Source organism: Alligator mississippiensis, chromosome 9, assembly GCF_030867095.1.
Source record: "Alligator mississippiensis isolate rAllMis1 chromosome 9, rAllMis1, whole genome shotgun sequence".
Lineage (NCBI taxonomy): Eukaryota > Metazoa > Chordata > Crocodylia > Alligatoridae > Alligator > Alligator mississippiensis.
Window position 1 is genome coordinate 35,983,942 of NC_081832.1, and position 23,998 is coordinate 36,007,939.

The window sequence follows — 23,998 nt, forward strand, 5'->3', positions numbered from 1 at the left end:
CAGAGACAAAACAACAAAGTTATAGATATTTAATTGATTCCCCATTATACCCTATGGCCGGCTCTCTGAGGCTGCTCCGAAGCTTTGGAGCTGCTTCAGCCGGATCAAAGCAGAAACCCAGTCCAGAGCTCCAGATTGGATACGTGGCATCCAAAGCGGCTGGATCCGAAGCCAAATCGGATCACTGCTGACTTGCACAGGCCTAAATGTCAGCCTTCAACTACCTGAAAAGGGGTTCAAAAGAGGATGGAGCTGGGCTGTTCTCAGTGAAGGCAGATGACAAAACAAGGAGCAATGGGTTCACGTTGTAGCAAGGGTAGTTTAGGTTGGATATTAGGAAGAATCTTCTCACTAGGGATGTTTGTACAAGTTATCAGGTTTTTCTATCTAAAGATATGCTCTGGTTTTATTTCGTTTTTGCAATGTACCACAATGATTCCCCTTACTATTTTGCACATAACATGTATGTGATGAACATGAGCCTTTAGTGTGATGCTGCAGCTAGTAAAGCGAGCAAAACCCTGGCTTGCATCCATAGATGCTTCCAAAGCAAATCCCGGGACGTCATTCTCCCGTTGTACTTGGCCTTGGTGAGGCTGCAGCTGGAGTACTGCATCCAATTTTGGGCTCCACAATTCAAAAAGGATGTGGAGAAGCTTGAGAGAGTGCAGAGAAAAGCCACGTGCGTGATCAGAGGTCAGGAAAACAGACCTTACAATGAGAGGCTGAGAGCCATGGGACTCTTCAGCCTGGAAAAGTGCAGGCTCAGGGGCAATCTGGTAGCCACCTATAAGTTTATCAGGAGTGTTCACCAGGACCTGGGGGAATGTCTGTTCACCAGGGTGCCCCAAGGGATGACAAGGTCGAACAGTCATAAACTCCTCTAAGGCCATTTCAGGCTGGACAAAAGAAAGAACTTCTTTACCGTCTGAGCCCCCAAGGTTTGGAATAAACTGCTGCCGGAGGTGGTTCAAGCACCCACTTTGAATGCTTTCAAGACACATTTGGATGCTTATCTTGCTGGGATCCTATGATCCCTGCTGACTTCCTGCCCATGGGTCAGGGGGGCTGGACTCAATGATCCTCCGAGGTCCCTTCTAGCCCAAATGTCTATGTCTATGTAATCCATTTAGCACTCATAATTGGTTCATGTACTATTACTAGTAAAAGACCCTAGAGGGCATCTCATAACAATTTTACCCTCCTGACGTCCTACTACCAAATTACAGTAGGGACAGTTTAGGAATGTATTTTGTGATTATTTTTTTCAGGTGGCTTTCAGTTAGAATCCTCCCACCCATCCCAAATTTTCTGCCATTCATCCTGTGATTCATTTTTGGGTGATTTCTCTGACAAATTTACTAGCTTTGTCAATTTTGGGGAAATAGGTTAAGGCATGGGATGACATGAGGTGAGACAGTGGGATGGGACATTGGGTTAGATGGCAGGCAGCATAAGCCCTTACGAGTGGCCAACATATGGTATGAGACATGGGGTGCATGGGGTGACATGTGGAGAGATGGGGGGATATGGGGGAGACAGAGGACATGATGGGAGATGGGGGGACATGAAGTGAGATGGGGTTGCTTTTTTTGTTTGCAGTTCCATAAATACTCCCCCTGCACAGTCAGCAGCCAGCATAAGCATAAGTACAATTTTTCTGCCAATCAGTGAAGCATTTTTGGGTGCTCTCCCTGAGAAATGTACTGGTGTAGTTAATTTTGGGGCATGGCAGCAATTAGGTTTATTTTTAAATCTGTTTGTCCATGCCTAATCATTCCTCATGTACCTAACTGTAAGGATGCTTGCCATTTTGCCTCAGGGAACACAATTGGAAACCATGGAAACACTTAAGACAGCTTAACAATTCTTTAGTGGGCATTGATCTGCAGCCTAACCCTCCCCACCTCTGACCCCCAGGCATACCCATTTTTCCCCACTAATGTGTACTGCCCTCTCATCCAGGACAATTTCCAGGGGAAACCACCCACTAGCCCAAAGCATGACAAATTAGTGACCACACTCTTTTGTTTGAGCAAATTTGTTTTTTATTTTCATACAGTCATCATCGCATCCTTAGAGCTAAATTGCAAAATAGCTAAATTTTTCCTTTGACAGTCCTTTGACAGTGTCCTCATCAGAAGAGTTATTTTTTCATGATTCTGACAAGTCAGACATAGTTTCATTTCCCCATAGCTGTCCATTGTTTTCCTCCAAGTTTAGACATAAGTCTCTGATAGTCTCCAGATGTCACATTTCCTCTTGTTCAAGTGCCTCCATAACTGCTAAGATTTCTCTCATCACTGTCCGCTTTGAGGATAAAAAGCTCCTGCAAAATTCCATCAAGAGGTTTAACACTTCATACCCTGCATTGATCATCAGGAAACATTTCTCTTTCAGAATGTGTGGTGTCATTTCCAACCTGTCAAGGGCATCAAAGAATATCCTGTCTGACTCACTGAGGCCCCTGAGAGTGGATGAATTTGTAGGGCTGGATGAAGCTATCCCTGCCTTTTGGAGGAAGACATTAAATCGGACAGCGCCCTTGCCATTGTCAGTGCCATTATCATATCAGTTACCATATTTGCATGTCAATTCTGGTTTCCTGCATCTCCCATTAGTACAATCCATCTGCTTTAATTACCTGCCTCTGGTATCGAGGCTCCCTCTTTTTTTCTTTGTATTTTAGAACTTAAGAAACTTCGGCTTCACACTTGGGCTGCGTAGAGAGAGAGAGACATTTTTTTCATGCATTGCCTGTGTGCATTCCAGTCCCCACAGTCACCTTGCCCCCTCTCCCCCCCCCCCCCCCCCCCAGTCTTCTGCTAAAACTCCTTTCTCCTTCAGGCGCCTGCCTGACTGAACACCTCCACCCACCCCAAACCCATCCCTCATGTCCTGCACCCACAATACTGCATTGAGGATGACTAAAACCACTAATGCCTCAACCTCCAGACCCCATTATCAGAAAAGGTATCCAAACCATTTATCAGAAAGACTTTATTGAACTCCAAACTAATATGAAATATGAAATGAAACTGAGGAGAGAGGGAGATTCCCTGCTGCACCACCTTGTACCACCTGACACCACACCTGCACTGGATTATTTCCTAATTGACTGACTGCTCCTGCTCTCCCCCACAGCTACCTCACTGCATCTGATCCTGCTTTGTCTTCCTGCCTACTGCTCTGCTGCTGAGTGCCTGGCTGGATGCCTGAGGGGCTTCTGGACAGATCTTCAACAAACAAAGCCCCTCCACCACTCCAGCTATCTTTTATATCTGCCTCAGCAGCAGCCTCCTCTGTGTTCTTGCCCTTGTGTGGTAAGTTCTGTGGTCCACTCCCCCTCCCCTGGTGTTTGTTGTGTGGCTGAGTAAGCCAGCTTGAGTTTCCCCAGCGTGTGTGTGTGTGTGTGTGTGTGTGTGTGTGTGTGTGTGTGTGTGTGTGTGTGTTCCCCTTTTTCCTGTGGGGCTGTAGCTCAGGGAGCTTCAACCCCCTTCCTCCCTACCTGCCTTTTCCCCCACAACCCCAGCCTGCCCCTGCTAGATTCATCAGCCCCACTTGATATTTTGTTTTTCTTTATTGCCTTCCCTGCACTCATGTGAAACAATGGCAGGGCAGGAACCTTCTGGGGGGTCAGATGCCCCCACAGAGCTTCCTGCAGCCCCTAATTAGGGGGCAGACCCCAGCCAAGCCCCCAAGGGGATGCATGCCCCTGCATCCCCACCCCAGAGGCAGAGTCCGGCCAACCTCCTCCAGGGGTGGAAAAGCCTACAACCTCTGCTGCAGGGGCAAATGGGACTCTGGTAGGGAGCCACCAGGGCCAGGGGGTCTCTCTTGGCCAGGCCCCCCTGAAGAGGTTCCCAAGCCCCCTCTCCCATCATCAGGGACCAAGGCCAAGGGCAGTGGGAAGGGCTCCTCTTCAGCCTCCTCCACAGCTGGGGGTGGGAAGGGCAAGGGCCCTGCCCCCAAGCCTAGACCACCACCAACTGAAGGGACCAGGTGCACTACACCAGCCAGCACTCCCGCTCAGCCTGTCCCTAGCCCCAGCCCCACCAACGTGGCCCCCCAGGGGGGAACCACATCTATGCACAGGCAGTTGTGGGGAGATCCAAAGCCAGGGGGCCTGAACACTCCACTGCTGGCCCTTCCAGCTTGGGCAGCGGGGCCCCCTTTCTGGCACTCACCTGCAGGCATGGGGTGAAGTGCCAACTGCCCAAGCAGGAGAACCTGCACTTTGAGACCTGGGTGCAGGCCCTAGCTCAGGTAGTGGGGGCCCCCAAAATCATGGCAGCCTTGCACTTCCATGGCAAGGGGATCTTTTTCCTTGCCTTGGAGGCCACTGCACAAAAGGTGGTGGAGAGGGGGCTTGTGGTGGAGGGTGAATATGTCCCCCTTGAGCCTCTAGAAGAGCTGGGAACCAGGGTGGTCCTCAGCTCTATCCCTCCCTATATATCCCCAAGTGGGCCCAGCTCCAAACTCTGGGGAGAGTTATCTCCCCAGTCGTGGACCTCTCACTGGGGTGCCAAGACCCCGGCCTCCTCCACATGTGTTTTTTCTGTCACCAGGTTATGATCCAGCTGGCAATGGGAGCACAGCTGGAGGCTCAGGGGTGCCTGGAAATTCCTTATCAGTGGGTCCTGGTGAGGATTTTCTATACACTGGGGGACCTGTGGTGTTTCCAGTGCTGTGCCCTGGGGCACTTGCATCACAAGTGCCCCATGGATCAGGCAGGGAGGGCATCCACAGGTCCCACTGGCAAGAGGGGTGCCCTTACCACCGGCACCCCTCCCCCCTCAGATCCCCGCTGGAATCCCAGCCACAACTATGAGCCTCCCTGTGAGCTCAAGGGACCCTGCCCCCCAGCCAAGTTTGGCAAAGTCCTGGGGAGGGCAGTAGTAACCGAGGAAAAGAGGGAGCAGGGCCCCCCTGTCCCTAGTCATGCCCCTGTTGTGGCTGCCCCACATCCTCCAACCCTCACCTTCTCCTACTGGAGCCTGTCTACCTGAGGACCACCCCATGGCTGAGTGGGTGCAGGTCCCCTCTGGGCATGAAGGCAAGAGGAAGGCCCAGGCGCAGCTGAAGCCCTCTGACTTGGAGGGCTCCTCTCCCCCTCCCAAGACCACCACACGGGGAGGAAGGAGCAGCGCAGCCTCCAGGGGCCTCCCCAGCTGTGCCTGACACCCCACCACCAGGAAAGATCAAAGGGGCAATTCCCATGGAAGAAGTTTGAGGGCTGCCAGATAGTCCTGAACAGGAGCCCATGGAAGAAGCTCCTCATTCTGCCGACCAAGGCCTACTCCCTGAAACCATGGGCACTGAGGCTGAGGCCTTGGCCTACCCAAAGGAAGGCCTGGCAATGCAGCCTCCTCGCTCTGATGATTTGGGGGATACAGAGGCCCTGGGGCTCACCCCGGTGAGTCACAGATTTATAGATGTTAGGGTTGGAAGGGACCTCAATAGATCATCAAGTTTGACCCCCTGCATAGGCAGGAAAGAGTGCTGGGTTCAGATGACCCCAGCCAGATGGTTATCTAACCTCCTTTTGAAGACCCCCAGGGTAGGGGAGAGCACCACCTCCCTTGGGAGCCCATTCCAGATTTTGGCCACTCTGTGAAGAAGTGCTCCTAATGTCCAGTCTAAATCTGCTCTCTGCTAGCTTATGGCCATTATTTCTTGTGACCCCCAGGGGCGCCTTGGTGAGTAGAGCCTCACCAATTCCCTTCTGCACCCCCATGATGAATTTGTAGGCAGCCACAAGGCTGCCTCTCAACCTTTTCTTGTGGAGGCTGAAGAGGTCCAGGTGCCCTAGTCTCTCCTCATAGGGCTTGTTGCCTCTCTACAATCCCATTGTGAGACTTGTCTTGCCCCTCGTTTAGGAACACTGAGGCAAAGAACTCATTGAGGAGTTCAGCCTTGTCCCCCCTGTCTGTCACCAATTGCTTTTGCCCATTCAGTAGTGGTCCTATTCTGCCCTGGGCCTTTCTTTTACTCCCTTTATATCTGAAAAACAATTTTTTGTTATCCTTAACTTGGGATGCCATCCTCAGTTCCATGGTAGCTTTGGCTTTTCTAACTGCCTCCCTACAACTGCGAGCTGAGGAGGTATACTCCTCTTTAGTAATCTCTTCCTGTTTTCACTGCTTATATGCCTCCCTTTCTGCTCTTAAGCTGCTCTGGATTTCTCTGGTCAGCCAGGGAAGCCTCTTGGCCCCTTTCCCCCTTTTCTCCTGCATCGGGATCGTGTCCCTATGTGCCCGAAGGATCGTTTCCTTAAGGCACAGCCACCCTTCCTGGGCTTCCATCTCACCAAATCTCTTACTCTGCAGTGCGTCATTGACTAAACGCCTGAGCTCGCTGAAGTCAGCCTTCCTGAAGTCTAGCACTTCCACCCTACTAGTTACCTTACCCACTCTGTGCCTTATGATGAATTCTATTATTTGGATAGTCACTGTCCCCCAGGTGACTACTGATCTGTAGGTCCCCTACCATGTCCCCTACCCTGTTGCCAATACCAGGTCCAGTAAGGCATTCCCCCTAGTGGGACCATGTACCTCCTGCATCAGGTGGAGGTCCTGTACACAGGATAGGAACCTGCATGAATGGTGGGAATTTGCTGTCTGCGTCTCCCAGCAGATGTCAGGGTAGTTTAGGTCCCCCATGACTACTGCTTCTCTAGTCTTTATGGTCTCTGACAGCTGCCTCAGGAGTTCCAAATCTAGTTCTTCCCCTTGGTGTGGGTGTCTGTAGCAGATCCCTACCACCAAATCCCTTTCCCCTTGACCTCCATGTGTCCCACAATCCTTCTTTCTCCTCCTCCAATTCCATTTTGATAAGGGTGGATGTAGAACGCTCCTTGACATAGAGCGCAACCCCTCCCCTCTCCTCCCCACTCTATCCTTTCTGTACAGCTTATAGCTCTCAATGTGTACCACCCAGTCATGGGTAGAGTCCCACCAGGTTTCTGTTAACCCCACTAAGTCATAAGTGTTTTCTGCAAGCAGGAGTGCTAGTTCATCCTGCTTGTTCCCCATGCTCCTAGCATTAGTGTATAGACACTTGAGCCCTGTGACTGGCGCCTTTGTTGCCCCCTGGCTTTGATGCCCAATGGGCTCCTTATTGCTTACCTGCTTATTGCTTACCTGTGCTGTACTGCTGGACATCCCATGTATTGCACGTTCCTGATGTTCTCCTTCTTCTGCCTCCCCGTCCCCCGTCTGAGCTAGTTTAAAGCCTGATGTAGGAGATCAGCCAACCTGTTGGAGAAAAGACTTTTACCTTCCGTTGAGAGGTGAAGTCCATCACGCCCCAGGAAGTCCCTTGCCAGGAAGTGTGGGTCGTGGTCCAGGAAGCCAAATCCTGCACTATGGCACCAACTCCTGAGCTGCAGGTTGACCTCTCTGATGCAGGCGCTGTGATGCCTACTGCGACCTCTGACCGGGAGGATGGATGAGAAGACCACCTGCACCCCTGTCTCCCTAAGCCTGGCCCCCAGAGGCCTGTAGTCACCCATTACACAGTCAGGACTACTCCTTACCGTGTCATTGGTTCCCACATGGATGAGGACCATGGGATAGTAGTCCAAGGGCTGGATCAGGTCAGGAATCCTTGTCGTGACATCCCAGATCTTGGCCCCTGGCAGGCAACACACTTCACGCACCATGGGATCTGGGCGGCAGATGTTTCCTTCTGCTCCTCTCAGTAGGGAGTTGCCCACTATGACCCTTCTCCTCTTCCTATGGTAGCTTGTCTGGCCCTCAGCTTGCTCGGGGATGGATTGGGGTACCTCCCGTGCTGTTTCCTCCACTGCACTCTCCTCCAGTGCAGCCAGGGCTTCGTATCTGTTCCCCAACTGCACCAGTGGATCCATTTCTGCGGTGAGCAGCCTGGCCCTGGAGGTGACTGTCATCCATCCTGAGTCCTGAGGAAGGAGGTCCCCTTTCCCAGGACCCTGAGGCAGATGCTGAAGCCACCCCAGTGCCTAATGGGTCTCTTCCCTCCCCCTCCCAGAAAAACCTCACTTCCAGCCTGCCCCATAATCCCACACCAGAGGGGGTCGCAGTGGGGTCCCCTAATCAACAGGCTGATCTTGTTGGGGACCCTGCACAGATCCCCTGGAATTCCAGCTCTACCCCACCATCTTGTGAAGGAACCCCACCCCCATCCTTACCCTCACCCCTGTCCCAAGGGGATGCAGAGCTCTCCCAATCCCAACCAGAGTCCGGGGTTTTAGCAGACAGGGGGTTCAGATGGTGCCTAAGGAGCCTGCTGAGCCCCAGGACCAGGAGGAGGATGCCTGAGAACCAGGGCTTCATGGACTCTGCAGACCTCTTGCTCCCAGTGATCCCCAGAGGTGAGCTACTTGCATTTCTTGACCATGACTACACCTGCCAGTCTGCCAGCAAGGTACAGCTAGCCTTGGACCACTGGGGAGATTTTGACAGTGTCCTCACCACTGCAAGGGCGCTAGCAGGGGAAGGCAAGGGGCCCAAAAGCTGCAATGCCCAGATAAATAGGCGGGCCCACAGTTTCATAGACACGCTCTATACATATGGGAGGGCGCTACATGAGCTGGCGGGCCCCACACCAGGAGGTGAGATGCGTGAGGCCCCTGCTGAGCTGTCTACTTGACCCCCCCAGCCATGAGGTCATTTAAGATCATGACCCTCAACATCCACAGCTGCAGGAAGGGTCTCCTGAAATGCCTGGTGCGCTCCTTCCTTCAGGAGGGAGGGTACCCCATGGTATTCTTGCAGGAGACGCTGACAAGTCCAGCTGATGAGCCTAATTGGCAGCTGGAGTGGGGAAGCAAGGTCTTTTTTAGTCACCTCTCGGCCACCTCTTGTGGGGTAGCTACCCTGTTCTCCCCAGGCCTGCAGCCAGAAGTGCTGCAAGATGATGAGGTGGTGCTGGGCTGCCTGCTGCACCTCCAGCTCCAAGTGCAGGGGCTGGTCCTGAGCCTGCTGAATGTGTACACCCCTGCGAGGGGCCTGGAGTTGGTGGATTTCTTCCACCAAGTGACTACATACATCATCACCCTCAACCCTTGTGAGTGCCTGGTCCTTGGCAGGGACTTTAACATCACCCTAGACGCACAAGACAGGTCGGGCAGGGAGTGGAACCAGGCTGCCATGGGTGTCCTCAGGGAGATCCTGAAGGAATACTCCCTAATGGCCCCCCGCCTTCACCTATGTGAGGGTGGGGGAGGAGCAGGCATGCCACTCCCAGTTGGACCGGGTTTATATCTCTTTGCCACACTTCGCCTGGGCCCTCTTCTCTGGCATCTGGCCAACCCCTTTCAGTGATCATCACCTTGTCTGGGCCCAGGCCATGCTAGGGCCCAGGCATCCGGGCCTGGCTTACTGGCATTTTAATGGCAGTCTGCTGGAGGATATGGGCTTCAGGGAGGCCCTCTGAGAGTTCTGGCTGACCTGGTGGGAGCAATGGGCAGCTTTCCCCTTGGCTTGGAGATGGTGGGATGTAGGGAAGGTGTGCATCTGGCTTCTTTGCCTCAGGTGCACTTGGGGCACACCCGGCAGAGGGAGGCAGTCCAGAAGCAGCTTGAGCAGGAAGTGCTAGAGCTGGAGAGGCACCTGGCCACTGACCCAATGAACTTGTCCCTCTGCAAAGAGTGTCAGGAGAGGTAGGAATAGCTTCGTGCTCTAGATGACCACCCACCTCAAATGCCTCTACACTAATGCTCGTAGTATGGGGAACAAGCAGGAGGAACTTACCCTCCTGCTAGCTGACACCAACCCAGACACAGCGGGGCTCACCGAAATGTGGTGGGACCCAACGCATGACTGGGCGGTGAATATCAAGGGCTATAGGCTGTACAGGAGGGATAGGATAGGGAGGAAAGGTGGGGGGTGTGGCACTCTACGTTAAAGAGAAAAACACATCCTCAGCGAGTAGCACTGGGTCAGAGGAGGAGCACACTGAAGTGCTCTGGGTTAGAATACAAGGAAGTTGAGGGGAAAGGGACTTAAGGGTGGGGGTCTACTACAGACCACCCAACCAAGGGGAAGAGCTAGACCGGGAATTCTTAAGTCAGCTCATGGAGGTAGTTAGATCAAAGGACGTGGTCATCATGGGTGACCTGAACTTTCCAGACATCTGCTGAGAAGAGCAGTCAGCCAGGTCTGACCGCTCACATAGGTTCCTAGCCAAGATACAGGACTTCCATCTAACTCAGGAGGTGCACAGCCCCACCAGGGGAGACATCTTGTTGGATCTGGTCCTGGCCACAGGCGACGACCTCGTGAGGGGTCTGCGGGTGCTCGACCACCTGGGCGACAGTGATCATCGCCTGTTGGAATTCACCATCCAGTACAAGGTGGCAAAGGCCTGCAGCAAGGCAGCAACCCTGGACTTCAGGAGGACAGTTTTCAATGAGGTAAGGAGAATAGTCAGGGAGGCACTGAGGTCCCGGATGGGAGGGGAGTTGGGTGTCCAAGAAGAGTGGTCGTTCCTTACGGAGACAATCCTCCAAGCCCAAAGGGAGGTAATCCCAACATAGATCAAAGGGGACAAGAGGGCACAAAAGCCCCTATGGCACACCAAAAGCATATGGAAATGTCTCCTAGCTAAAAAGGAGGCATACACCCAATGGAAGGGAGGGGCCATCATCAGGGAGGACTATACCTTGGTTGCTCGGGGCTGTAGGGGGGAGGTCAGGAAAGCCAAGGCACAGATGGAAATGGGACTAGCTACCCAGATCAAGGACAACAAGAAGTCCTTTTTTAAATACATAGGGGGTAAAAAGGAGGTACCAGGTAATGTGGGGCCTCTGCAGGACATGCTAGGAAATCTGGTCATTGCACCACATGACAAAGTTAACCTATTTAACAATTTCTTTGCCTCTATTTTTCTGAGCACTGACCAGGTCACCCCCCACACTGGGACCCCCGTAGGACCCATGGGAGGCGCACCCAGGCCTAGGGTCAGTGAGGATCTCATCAGGGAACTTCTGGAGGGACTGGAGGTATTTAAATCAGCAGGTCCTGATGATCTCCACCCCAGAGTGCTGAGGAAATTAACAGAGGTCATTGCAGGACCCCTGGCACGGCTTTATGAGCACTCATGGTGCTCTGGCGTGGTGGCAGAGGACTGGAAAAGGGCCAATGTGGTTCCCATTTTCAAAAAAGGGAGGAAGGAGGACCCAGGAAACTATAGGCTAGTCAGTCTTACCTCGATCCTGGTAAGCTTTTTGAGAGAATTATCCTGGCGCATGTCCACGAGGGGTCAGCAGGGGAGATTATGCTTAGGGGCAACCAACATGGGTTCATAAGAGGCAGGTCCTGTCAGACCAACCTGGTGGCCTTCTATGACCAAGTCACAAAATCCTTAGACGCAGGGGTAGCAGTGGACGTAGTCTTTCTAGACTTTAGGAAGGTCTTCGACACTGTCTCTTACCCCATTCTCATTAAAAAACTAGGAGACTGTGGCATCGACACCTACACAATCAAATGGGTCACTAGTTGGTTGGAGGGCCGCACCCAGAGAGTGGTGGTGGACGGGTCTTATTTGACCTGGAGGGATGTGGGCAGTGGGGTTCCACAGGGCTCGGTCCTTGGGCCTGCACTGTTCAACATCTTCATCAGCGACTTGGATGGGGGTGTAAAAAGCACCCTGCTCAAATTTGCAGATGACACTAAGATGTGGGGAGAAGTGGGCATGCTAGAAGGGAGGAGCAGGCTGCAATAGGACCTAGACAGGTTACAGAGGTGGGTGGATGAGAATAGGATGGGTTTCAACACTGACAAGTGCAAGGAACTGCACCTGGGGAGGAAGAACCAGCAGCATGCCTACAGGCTGTGGAACTCCCTTCTCATCAGTGCAGAGGCAGAAAAGGATCTTGGAGTCATTACTGATGCCAAAATGAACATGGGCCGACTGTGGGGCCCGACCACAGGTGTATCTCAAGCAGGTCCAAGGACGTGATCCTCCCCCTCTATGTGACACTGGTCAGGCTACAGTTGGAGTACTGCGTCCAGTTCTGGGTGCCGCACTTCAGGAGGGATGTGGAAAACATGGAGAGGGTCCAGAGGAGGGCAACTCACATGATCAGGAGTCAGCAGCGCAGGCCCTACGAGGAGAGGCTAAGAGACCTGAACCTGTTCAGCCTCCACAAGAGAAGGCTGAGTGGGGATCTAGTGGCTGTTTACAAATTAGTCAGGGGGGACCAGCAGGCATTGGGAGAGTCCCTGTTCCCCTGAGCACTCCCAGGAGTGACAAAAAATAACAGTCACAATCTAGCAGAGGGTAGATTCAGGCTAGATATCAGGAGGCACTACTTCGCTGTCAGGGCGGCTGGGATCTGGAACCAACTTCCAAGGGAAGTGGTGCTGGCTTCTACCCTGGGGATCTTTAAGAGGAGGCTGGATGAACACCTTGCCGGGGTCGTTTGACCCCAGTACTCTTTCCTGCCATGGCAGGGGGTCAGACTTGAAAATCTGCTCAGGTCCCTACTGACCCTACCAACTATGAAACTATATTTACCATGTTAAAGAAATTTGGAAGCCTACCATTGTCTCTAGCATCATAATAAAATAAATTCTAAATATCTATGTTTTAATGTTTGCTTTTGGTTTCCTTATCATATGGTGGGTGTGTGATGGGGAGATGTGGGGTTTGCAGGAGAGGGTGGGAAGTGGGGTTAGGGGGATGCGGGTGGGTGTGGAGGGATTTGGGGGGGATGTGAGTTAGTGTGTGGGTAGATGTGGGGGCACTGTGGGTGTGGGGGCTGCTTAGGAGGGGTGGGTCACCTGCATGAATGCCGCGCCCCCCCCCATGGCTGGGGGGGGCACAGTGTTGCTGGCAGCGGTGGGAGCATGGCAGCAGCAGTAAGCAGGGAGCTCCTGCAGACACCACTGGTGCTGTTGGCAGCAGGGGGAGGGATGGTGAGCAACCACCTGTAGACACCACCAGCAGTGACAGCGGAGACCAGCGGTGATCGCTGACTGCCTGCAGACGCCACCAGCATTGCGGGGGAAGGGAGGTGGCAAGTAGCAACTGCCCACAGGTGCTGCTGACACTGTTGACGGCACCTTTTCTGATGGGGTGTACCACCACGCTCAGGGGGTGCGCACGTATACCCCCTACACGTCGCCAATAGTCCCCTGCCTCCCACAGGGCAGAGCCCCCCTCAAATCACATGTATTACCCTGCTTATAGGCTCGGCAGTGCTACGCTGGTTAGCACCACAAACGAAAGGGACTTGGGGGTCATGACTGACCACAAGATGAACATGAGCCTTCAGTGTGATGCTGCAGCTAGTAAAGCGAGCAAAACACTGGCTTGCATCCATAGATGCTTCTCAAGTAAATCCCAGGACGCCATTCTCCCATTGTACTCGGCCTTGGTGAGGCCGCAGCTGGAGTACTGCATCCAGTTTTGGGCTCCACAATTCAAAAAGGATGTGGAGAAGCTTGAGAGAGTCCAGAGAAGAGCCACACGCATGATCAGAGGTCAGGAAAACAGACCTTCCGACAACAGGCGGCTGAGAGCTATGGGGCTCTTTAGCCAGGAAAAGCACAGGCTCAAGGGCGATCTGATGGCCACCTATAAGTTTATCAGGGGTGACCACCAGTATCTGGAAGAACGTTTGTTCACCAGAGCACCCCAAGGGCTGATGAGGTTGCACGGTTGTAAACTACTGCAAGACAGTTTCAGGCTGGACATAAGGAAGAATTTCTTTATTGCTCGAGCCCCCAAGTTCTGGAATAGCCTGCCATTGGAGGTAGTTCAAGCACCTACATTGAGAACCTTCAAGAAAAAATTGGATGCTTATCTTGCTGGGATCCTATGACCCCAGCTGACTTCCTGCCTTCAGGCGGGGGGCTGGACTCGATGATCTTCCGAGGTCCCTTCCAGCCCTAATGTCTATGAAATCTATGAAATCTATGAAAAAATAACACAGAAAAAAATGGTAATTATATGAGGTAGAATTCAGTTTTATTACCTTACAACAGTAAAGCTAGGCTAATGATGTTATATAGGCAGAGCTGTCCCTTGGGGAGGGCAAACTGGAGCAACTGCCCTGGGTCCAATGTTTTGGGGTGCCCTGTGGACACTGCTGTACAGGCGCCATGGACAGCACCATTGGCACGTGCTGAAGGCACCACCACTCTGTGCACCGCTGGCTTTGCACTCCAGCTGTTTGCCACCCCTCCACCCCCCCCTCTGCACAGGCTGATATGCCTTGGGCCCTGCACACATGTAGGGTTGGCTCTGTATATAGGTATAGAAAATTGCACTCAGAGGCAAAGGATTATTGATGGTAAGCGCAACCTAGAGTGAGCGGTTTCACTTTTCAATGTGTGAAGTCATGCTTCAGAAACAATCATATTTTCAGTGCACTCATACTTATTGCTTGCTTTAAATGTTATAAACCGTTGGCCACAGTTCAACATCCCCCTCATTAAGGAGTCCTGGTCCCCCCACCAAAAGCAAGTACCACTCAGGTAGTCTTGGCCAACATGCCAGGTTTCCCCCCAGACCAGTATAAAATCAGAAATGTATTACTCTTAACGGGTGGATGGGTTTAATTAGAGTTATTATTTGAGTGTAATTGGAGTTTAATTATTTTCCTAAGTACCTCATAATTATTTTCCTAAGTACCTTGACTCAGTATCCTGAGTCAAGCAGTAGGCAGTCCTGGCTGCTTTAGCAATGTTGATTCACTCAAAGAACATGTTCACCCAGATGGGTATAAAATCTGAAACGTATTAATTAGAGGTATTATTAGAGTTCAATTACACTGTAATTTTAGTTATTATTTGAGTTTAATTAGAGTGTAATTAGAGTTATTTCTTGAGTTTCATTAGAGTACTATTACAGTTATTATTTGAGTTTAATTGGAGTTTAATTATTTTCCTAAATACCTCATAAGACATATCCCAAGTCAAGCAGTAGACAGTCCCAACTAGCAATTTTGATTCAGTCATAAGTCATAGAACATTTTCACCAGAACAGGTGTAAAATCAGAAATGTATTAATTACAGTTATCATTTGAGTTTAATTAGAGTTCAATCAGAGTTATTAATTTCAATTATGATCCAAGGTTATAGACACCTCTTAGTGAAACCCAAGTGCTTGGTGCAACAGTAGTTTTGTGTTGTATGCGCTACTTCAACATATTGAAGACTACACATTGGTAATCAGTAGTCTCATTAACTATCAAAAGTAGCAACTTGGATATTTGTGTGTGGACTAACAGCCTAACAGTAGTTAATCTCAGCTAAAGACAGACACCTAATAAGTGATACAATAAAAACTGCTTGAATTTGTCACACTTAAGGAATCAGAACATATTTCTGCCCCCACCCTCGCCCACCAATAACAGTAACGTAGCTAGTCATGTCTGAGAGAGGCACCCGTTCAACATGCCAGGTTAAGAGGGGTGCTTATCTTCCCCCACCAGCCCCAGCCCCACTAGGACAACATATCACATGCATTTCCATGTATGGATTACCTAAATACTTCATAAGACATACAATGAGTGAAACAGAGGCACTTCCCACGGCTCAACCTCTTTGGATCCAGTGATAGACATTTTTCACCTGGACCAGTCTAAAATCAGTACTGTATACTCTTAAGGCTGGAGGTTTTAATTAGAGTTATTATTAGAATTTATTTAAAGTGTATTTAGAGTTATTAATTAGGATTACAATCCCAGGTAATACACACATCTTAGCAAAACCAAAGTGCAACTAACATGGATGAGAGGGGAACCCTTACAACCACCCACATTCGGAGAGTTGTTGATATTACTCTCCCCCCTCCCCCCCACAACCCATGAGGACCACATATCAGAAGTTTTGCCAGGAGGAACAGCCTCATCAGATATATTCATATTATTAATGCTATCAAAAAGTGTATGGTAATTAATGTCAGATTTAATCATTATACATATATATTCATATTATTGATGTTATCAAAAAGCTTATTGCTATTAATCAACATTAGAGTATGTTGCGATCATACATTACAAATGGGAGGAGCAAATACAAATTTCTCATTCATCAGAGCTTGACTAAGATGCTTTACTTGGAAGTGGTTGGATGTGTGAGAGCCTTGTTGGCGGGCTTGCAAGAGAAGCTGCGGGGTGGGCAGGTTACCCTTTTCCTAGGACCATCAGGACCAGAACGGTGATCAGCACACCAGCCACGACTTGTTGATCCTGTCGGTTTTGTGTATGACTTCTTTGTGCTTCTTGCTTAATCTGGTGAAGCACCCCAGTTACACTTCCCATAAACCAGCAAATTTGTTGGACAAGTTCCTTGATCCATTCTGTGCATCTGTTCAGGCTCTTCACAATCTGATCAGTTCTTACATGGGCAACCCAGTTGGTCCTCCTAATGGTCCCCAGGGGTGGGATAGTAATCAGAACTGGAAAATCAAACAGAAGGGAGGGAACAATAATTAATAAAACACATTCTTTGAAGGTCCAGCTTTCACACCATTCCCGAAGTGGCATGTGAGTGACTGTGTTCCTCAAGGGGATCAGAGACTGCCACCTCAAATTGAGGAGAGTGATAGCTCCTGGTAGCATGCTGTGTATTTTGCCACTTTAGCTTATCTATGGCACTTTACCCCCCACCCAATGCACCCTCCAACACCTTCCAAAGTCACGAATGTAAAGATGATAGCTAGGGAACGTACTTTGTGTGGAGGTGGAGGTCCCAGGTCTCTTCTCCTGGTGCTTGGAGCCCACACAGGATGTGTCACTGCATGCACCACTGTGATCCGAACTTGAGTCACTGTCAGCAACACGTGCAGACAGGGTGGTGGGAGAGTTACTGACACTAGTGGAACTGTCTGGTGGAGAGGATGCCCTGATGTTAGTGGTTATGGATGTCCAACACATTCATAACTTGATGCATGTATTGATAGTTGACAACGTGCTTGATGGGTGTGCCCAAGCGCTGTTCCCTGGCAACATCCCTATGGAACGTGGTGCGCAGTGACTTCACCTTCTCACGGCACTGATCAGGGGTTTTCTTGTGGCCATGATCCACCATTTAGCTGGAGACATCACAGTATATCTGCCAGTTTGCTCTCAGGCTGATCACAAATTGGCAAAGCACCTCTGGTTGTGCCAGTGCACGCACGAGGCTCTTAGCTTCTTGGATGGTACATGCAATTCTAGGTTTTTTTGGCGCTGTCCACTTCGTCTTCTCATGTTCTTCCTCAAGTCTGGTCTGTGGGTGTACCCCCAAATGTTCTGACTGACCTCTCCTTTGAAAGGTCACCCCCAGCAAAGCAGTACATTTTGCACAGAGAAGTAGCAAAAATTGGTGCCAAACCCAGCTGCTGATCAAGGTTAATTTAGGGGCAGTCTGCTCTGTGAAGACAGTGAGAGTATAGGCTTGGTTTCTCAGTGCAAGGTGGAAACAAAAAGTAGCACCCCAAAATGCTGAACAATGAAGAGTGAAGCCCCTATGATCAACCACCCTTGTCAAACACATTGTGCTGGGTGTGTGGTGCCAATGGGTGGCAAAGGGTGCAGGGCCAGTGCTGCCATGGGAAGCTTCCCTTCCCTTCCAAGACAGATAACATTTTTGGGAGCCCAGGTGACTCCTTAAATGGTTGAGGGACTAAGAGTGCCTAGCACTGAGATAACCCCATTCTGTGGGTTTAGAATAGGCGCTGTCAAAAAGGGGGTGAGGGGTGGCAAGAAAGATCCGAGGACCAGGCTTGGCAATAGTTTGCTGGCAGGATGCACCCCTCGGAGTGCCTACCATTGTCTTCCATCACTTGGGGAATTGTTGGGGTGGCCCCTAATTCAAAGCCTGAAAGAAAATGTTGGCTGCTGAACAAAGCATCTTTGCATGCTTGCAATGATCACCCTGTCCAGGGAAAGCTAGGGTGCATGCTAGAAGGACCTCAGGCAGCAGGTTGACAAAGGTGGGGTGTTGCTTTGGGGAAATGTGAAAGACTGGCTTGGCCAGCCCTCACCTGCAGCTTGGAGGGGACCCCAGGGACCTCTGAATTTGCAGACCTTGAAAGAATGTGTAGCATCTGGGGGGCAGAAAAGCAGGGTGCTGCAAATGTAAAACCCCAGGGAAGGCAGCTTCCTGCCAAAAACCTGTGCAGACTTGCAGGAGCAGCCCATGGGGGCAGAAAGTATCATGGTCCCTAGTGCCGAATAGGTGCGGGGAGTGGGGTCATTCCTGGTTCGACACAGTTCTGCTCGGGAGAGATCAGGAGACAGCACCATAGTCCGTGATTGATCAATATCAAGGGGGCTGCACTGCCAATGCAGGAACTGCCTGGGTGAACCCTGGGCTCACCCTAAATCTAGCACACCAGAAAGGGTGAAGAATGAGGTGTGAAACCCCTGGGGTGCACCCCCCTGGGCAACACATTGTGTTGGCTGGTGCCGAGGGGTGTCAAAGGCTGCAGGGCCAGTCAGCCAGCAGTGTAGGACACCCCATGTTACACCCAAAATTGGGGAGGAAGCAAAAGTGCCTAGCACTGAGATAACCTTGTTTCTGTGCTTTATAAGAGGGGCTTGCAAAGCAGCAGGGGGAGGAAGACCCAAGCACCAGGGTTGGCAAAAGGTGCATTAAGTCATGCACAAGGCGAGATCATGGGGTGAAGGTGCTGTTGTCAACCTGGCCAAGGCAGTGGCGGGCTGGGAGGGTGTTGCAAGGATGTGGATCAGACTGAGCTGAGACTTTGCTATCATGACTGGCCACCATCCCTGGCTTGCCATCACTACCTAGCCCATTTCTCTCTTAAACGGGGTTTTGGCGGTCTTTTGGAAAAAATTGCCAGGACAATGCCAGCATATCTGCAATGAAAGTCTATTTTGCACCAGATTGAGGGGGGAGGGTGGGAACTTTCCATGCCCTGCTGAAAAGCAGCCCTATAAATTGTGGGAGCAGTGGTCAGGGTATGGGTATACTGTATTGATCCAAGATGTCTGATACTGAGGAGAGAAGCCGGAAGAACAGAGGCAGAAGACAGTCAGCCGTGTTGTGCATGCCGTGTTGTACAAGGGAAAGAATGTCCAAGGAGAGTTGTCCAGTGGGGGCACAAGAATACAGCACTTGACTGCAGGCAGAAGTCCAATATAAGAGCTACTTTCTGACATGGAAAAGAAAATCATGACATCCTCCACAACAGGCATGTCTAACCATTGGTAAGTGACATCCCAACATGTGAAATGACACCTGAGGTTCAGGTGGACCCCAGGAGGTGGGGTGGGGGGGGGTGATGGGTAAATGCAGATGCGTTGAGGGTGGGAGGGGCGTTAAGTCAACATGCAAATAACTAGATGTGGGGAGGGAAGGGCAGTATTTGATTGCCATCCAGGAAAGTGAATGGCAAAGCAATGCACAGAGGCTCTGCTTCTTGGCTCTGCTTGTTGGTGAATACTGTTCAGGCATTCAGGGAAGGGTGCCTTTGTCCAGAATCCTTCTTATGTGCTTGTCTAACCCCCACTATCTTCCTGCCGCCAATCCCCATCCCCATTGCTTCCTTCTTTGAGCCAGCTGCGGTTCGTTGCTGAGTACTGCAGCATGACGCAGCCAGAGGAAAAAGCCTGACAGTGGAAAAAGCCTGATGAGGGATCCAGGAGCTATCCAGTGTTTCCCCACCATGGCCCTGAGAGCACCTCTCTGCTGTGCACTCTGTGATTCTAGTAAGCCCTTCCTGGAAGGACATTTTGGAAATGGTGTGCCCCTTGATAATTGTTTAAATATGAGTATGACATGTTGTAATAAAGGGCCATGGTCTAGAGAACATGCTTGCTCCCCTAGGGTTTGTAGTGAGTTCTCACAAGTTTGGGGCTCAGGACCAAGCCTGTTGAGGGATCCATGGGCTACCCAGCGCTTCTGCTCCCAGGCTCTGCCATCCCCTCTCTGCTGTGCACTCTGTGCTTTTGGGAAGTCCTTCCTGGAAGGAACTTTGGGAAATTGGGTGTCTTGTGCTACTTGCTTAAATATGGGAGACATGGCATAGGACTATGGTCCCCTAATGGCCATTGGGAAATTCTGCCCTAATACCAAAGTAGAATGATCTGCTTCAAAGCAAAATGAAAAGATGGAATGAAGGGAATGATTTCCTCCTACACCCAATCAGCAATCTTTGCTGGAATATTCCTAATTAAGTGACCATGTCTCTGATAGTTACCAATAAGAATAGAGCATATTTTGAGTGCAAGTGTTGACTTTTGCTGTCTCCCTTAATGGCCTTGGGGTACCCCCTCTGTCTGTTCTGGTTTTTACAAATGTAACTGTTTCACTTGGTTCAATAAGCTGAACTGTGTTGAAAATTATTGAAAATCCTGTAATGGTTGCTTTTTATGTAAGTTATGGTGAATAAATCATTAAAGGTTACTTATGTAAATGACAAATTTCTCTCTTTTTCTTTCATCTGTTATCAACAATGGCAATTATTTTTGAAACAGCAGGAAAGGTCCTTTAACCAGTACTGGGAAACCCAAGGAATCCCCAAGCAGCAACAGCATGGCAAATGGGGGCGGGTCAAGTGCAGAATAAGATTCCACTGTCAGGAAGAGCTGTTATACCAATGTGGGAACTGCCTGGAGGAACACTGGGGACACCCTGAAACTAGTGCCCAAGCAGGGATGACAGGCAAGGCATAAAGACCCTAGGGTGCACTCCACCTTGGCTAGCCCTTGATGGGGCTGAGGAGTGGCAAAGCATGCAGGGCCATAAAGGGCGAGCGCTGCCACAGAAGCGGCTTGCCAAGCAGCTAATATTGTAGGGGCCCTGATACCCTACATCAGTGAAGGAGATAGACTGTCTAGCGCTGAGAGAAGCCTGTTTTTTTTGCCTTTAGAAAGGCACTTGGCAAAAAGTTAGTGGTTGGAAAAGGCAAAAAGATCCAACTTCCAGTATTGGCAGAGTTTTGCTGGCTTGCCATGGCTGGGTGCACCCATAGGTGTACCAATCTGTGCTTTCCATGTCTTGGGAACTGTGGGGGTGGCCAGGGGAGCCCCAAGATCCAAGGAGGAGAGAAGACCCTGGTGTGGGGTACCAGGAAAAGGAAGCCCCAGCCAGCAACACAGGGAGGATGAACACAGGGAGGAGGGAAGACCCTGGCTTGCACCCCCCCTGCTAGAGAGGCTACAGGTTCACAGACCCCAACAATACCTGTGGGATCACTGGGAGCACATAATCTCAGGCTGGGTGGGGGAACCAGGGAGGGACCCCTTACTTGTCTGGAGATAGTTGGCAGGTTTTGTGTTTTGCGCTGTAGGAAGTTGGCTTCAGTTTTGGTGATGAGGTTAGGTGCTTGTTTGAATGTACAAACCACTTTTCAGAGCTGGGCCTATGAACTGCTCTTCATCAGCCTCCTAGTAGTAGGTACAGAAACTCATAGACTAAATATACAAAGTGGAATTCTGACACTACAACCTGCTGGACATCTGACTCCCCAGGTAAATCTGCACTTTTACCTGCGCTGCTACATCCCCCTTTCCCCTCCCACCACAGCCTGTCCCTCATCCCCTGACATTTCCATTTCCATTTTCACTGACTAGCTTTCTTGCCTGCATTAAGTGTCTGGCTAGCCTCTGGCTTCTTTACTATTCCTTCCATCCAGGACCAGGAGACACACCAACTGCAGGTACTTCTCCTCAGCCTGACAAAGGGGTTTTCAACCCTAAAGCTCCTAAGATATATTTTTTTTTAAGCATGCCTTTCTTTTCATAATAAACATATAGGCATAAAAACACAAGATAAACCATCACACACCATGAGTAACATCATATATCCAAAACAACATCCAAAAGGCACCAGACTGCCAAAGGTTGGTGCTGACTTAGTTAAGAAGCACTCAGAAGGGCTGGATTGGTACAAGTCAGCTGGCCCGGATGACCTCCATCCATGAGTGCTGAAGGAATTGGCCAGTGTCACAGCTGAGCCACTGGCATGGCTGTTTGAGCACTCATGATGCTCCAGCCAGATCCCTGAGGACTGGAAAAGGGCCAATGTGGTGCCCCTTTTTAAGAAGGGGAGAAGGGAGCCGGCTAAATTTAGGCCAGTCTTACCTCTATCCCTGGGAAAATACTGGAAAAAAACATCAAAGGGCACATTTGTGAAGGCATAGCAGGGGAAATGATGCTGAAAGGAAACCAGCACGGGTTTGTCACAGGTAGATCCTGCCTCACAAACTTTATAGCCTTTTATGACCAGGTCACACACTGCCTTGCCACAGGAGCTGAGGCTGATGTCATCTACCTGGATTTTAGAAAGGCCTTAGACAGTTTCACATCCTATTCTCATAAAGAAGCTAACAGGCTGTGGAGTGGATGCCTATACAGTCAGGTGGGTGGCCAACACCCAGAGAGTGGTGGTGGATGGGTCGTTCTTGGTCGGGAAGGAGGTGGGCAGTGGGGTCCCACAGGGTTTGGTCCTTGGGTCAGTGTTATTTAATATTTTCATCAGCAATTTGGATGAGGGTGTACAGAGCACTCTCTCCAAGTTTGCAGATGATACCAAATTATGGGGCAAAGTTAACATACCTGAGGGCAGCGAGCAGATGCAGGCTGACCTGGACAGGTTGGATCAATGGGCAGAATGAAATAGGATGCAATTCAACAAAGATAAAGGTAAGGTACTCCTCCTAGGGAGGAGGAATCCCCAGCACACCTATAGGTTGGGGGATGACCTCCTCAGCAGATCAGAGGCTGAGAGAGATCTTGGAGTCATAGTTGACTCCAAGATGAACATGAGCCGGCAGTGTAACGAGGCCATCAACAAGGCCAATCGCACCTTGTCGTGTATTAGCAGATGCCTGACCAACAGATCAAGGGAGGTGATGCTCCCCCTCTATGCGGCATTGGTCAGACCATAGTTGGAGTACTGTGTCCAGTTTTGGGCATCACAATTCCAGAAGACACGTGGAATCTTGAGAGGGTCTAGAGGAGGGCCACTCGCATGATTAGTGACCTTCGTGAAAGACCCTACGAGGGGAGGTTGCGAGATCTGGATCTCTTCAACCTTCACAAGAGACATCTGAGGGGGGACCTTGCAGCCGCCTATAAGTTTATCAAGGGAGGACAACAGGGAATTGGTGATGTACTATTTACCAGAGCGCCCCAGGGAGTAACTAGGAATAATGGGTGCAAACTAGTGGAGAGTAGACTTCGGTTAGACATTAGGAAGAAATTTTTTACTGTAATGGTGGCCAGAATCTGGAATGGGCTTCCAAGAGAGGTGGTACTATCACCTAACTTGGAGGTCTTCAAGAGGAGGCTTGATAGTCACCTGGCTGGGGTCATCTGACCTTGGTTCTCTTTCTTGCCGGGGCAGGGGGTCAGACACGATGACCCATTGTGGTCCCTTCTGACTCTACAATCTATGAATCTTTACTTCTTGCTGTCAAGTCCTTTATAAAAAGAAAGACTCTGTGACAGTTCCGTTTGGGTGCCTTTGATGCTGCTGCTGATGTTACTGGTGTTGAGCCAGCTAAGTTATCTTACCTGTTGTCATGTAAAGTGGTGGACCGGACTGAGGCTGTAGGGAAGGACGAGACCTCACTGGGGCACACTGCCGTGTTGTGCAGAGGCCCCAGCACCAGAAAGGGCACACCTGAACACACACACACACACACACACACACACACACACACACACACACACACACACAGCATGTGTGTTACAGCATGTGACCTGTTAAGGTCTGTTGCACAGACCTTAACAGACATGCTAGAGAAGCAGCAGCTCCTACTTGGGAGGAAAGAAGGACTCTCTGGCAGTTTGGCTACCTGAGAAGCTGCTGATGCTTCTGCTAGTGCTCAGTCAGTCACTAAGTTATTTTACCTCTTGTCATGTAAAGTGGTGGACTGGACTGAGGGGAAGAGACCTCACTAGGGCACACTACCATGTTGTGTAGAGGCCCCAGCACCAGTGAGGGCATAACTTAACACACACACAATGTCACCCATCCGTGTCATGAGTTTTGCCTGTTAGCAGCCTTGAGGTGCAGGGCCCCAGAACCCCCTCCTGCACCTACCTCTT

At 50.5% G+C, this 23,998-nt stretch overlaps 1 protein-coding gene across 6 annotated transcripts in view; it reads right to left on the minus strand.

Annotated features, from left to right (window-relative positions):
- Positions 1–13,668: 13,668 nt before the first annotated feature.
- RALGAPB (Ral GTPase activating protein non-catalytic subunit beta) overlaps positions 13,669–23,998 on the minus strand; it is a 233,060-nt gene continuing 222,730 nt past the window's right edge. For 5 of the 6 annotated variants that reach the window (XM_059733297.1, XM_059733290.1, XM_059733289.1 and 2 more), the window contains one exon: positions 15,880–16,392. In XM_059733297.1, the coding sequence (XP_059589280.1) occupies positions 16,118–16,392 (275 nt within the window). In that variant the 3' untranslated portion in view covers positions 15,880–16,117. Of the gene's footprint in view, positions 13,903–15,879; positions 16,393–23,998 lie in introns of those variants that run through there. The other variant, XM_059733294.1, reaches the window with a different exon arrangement.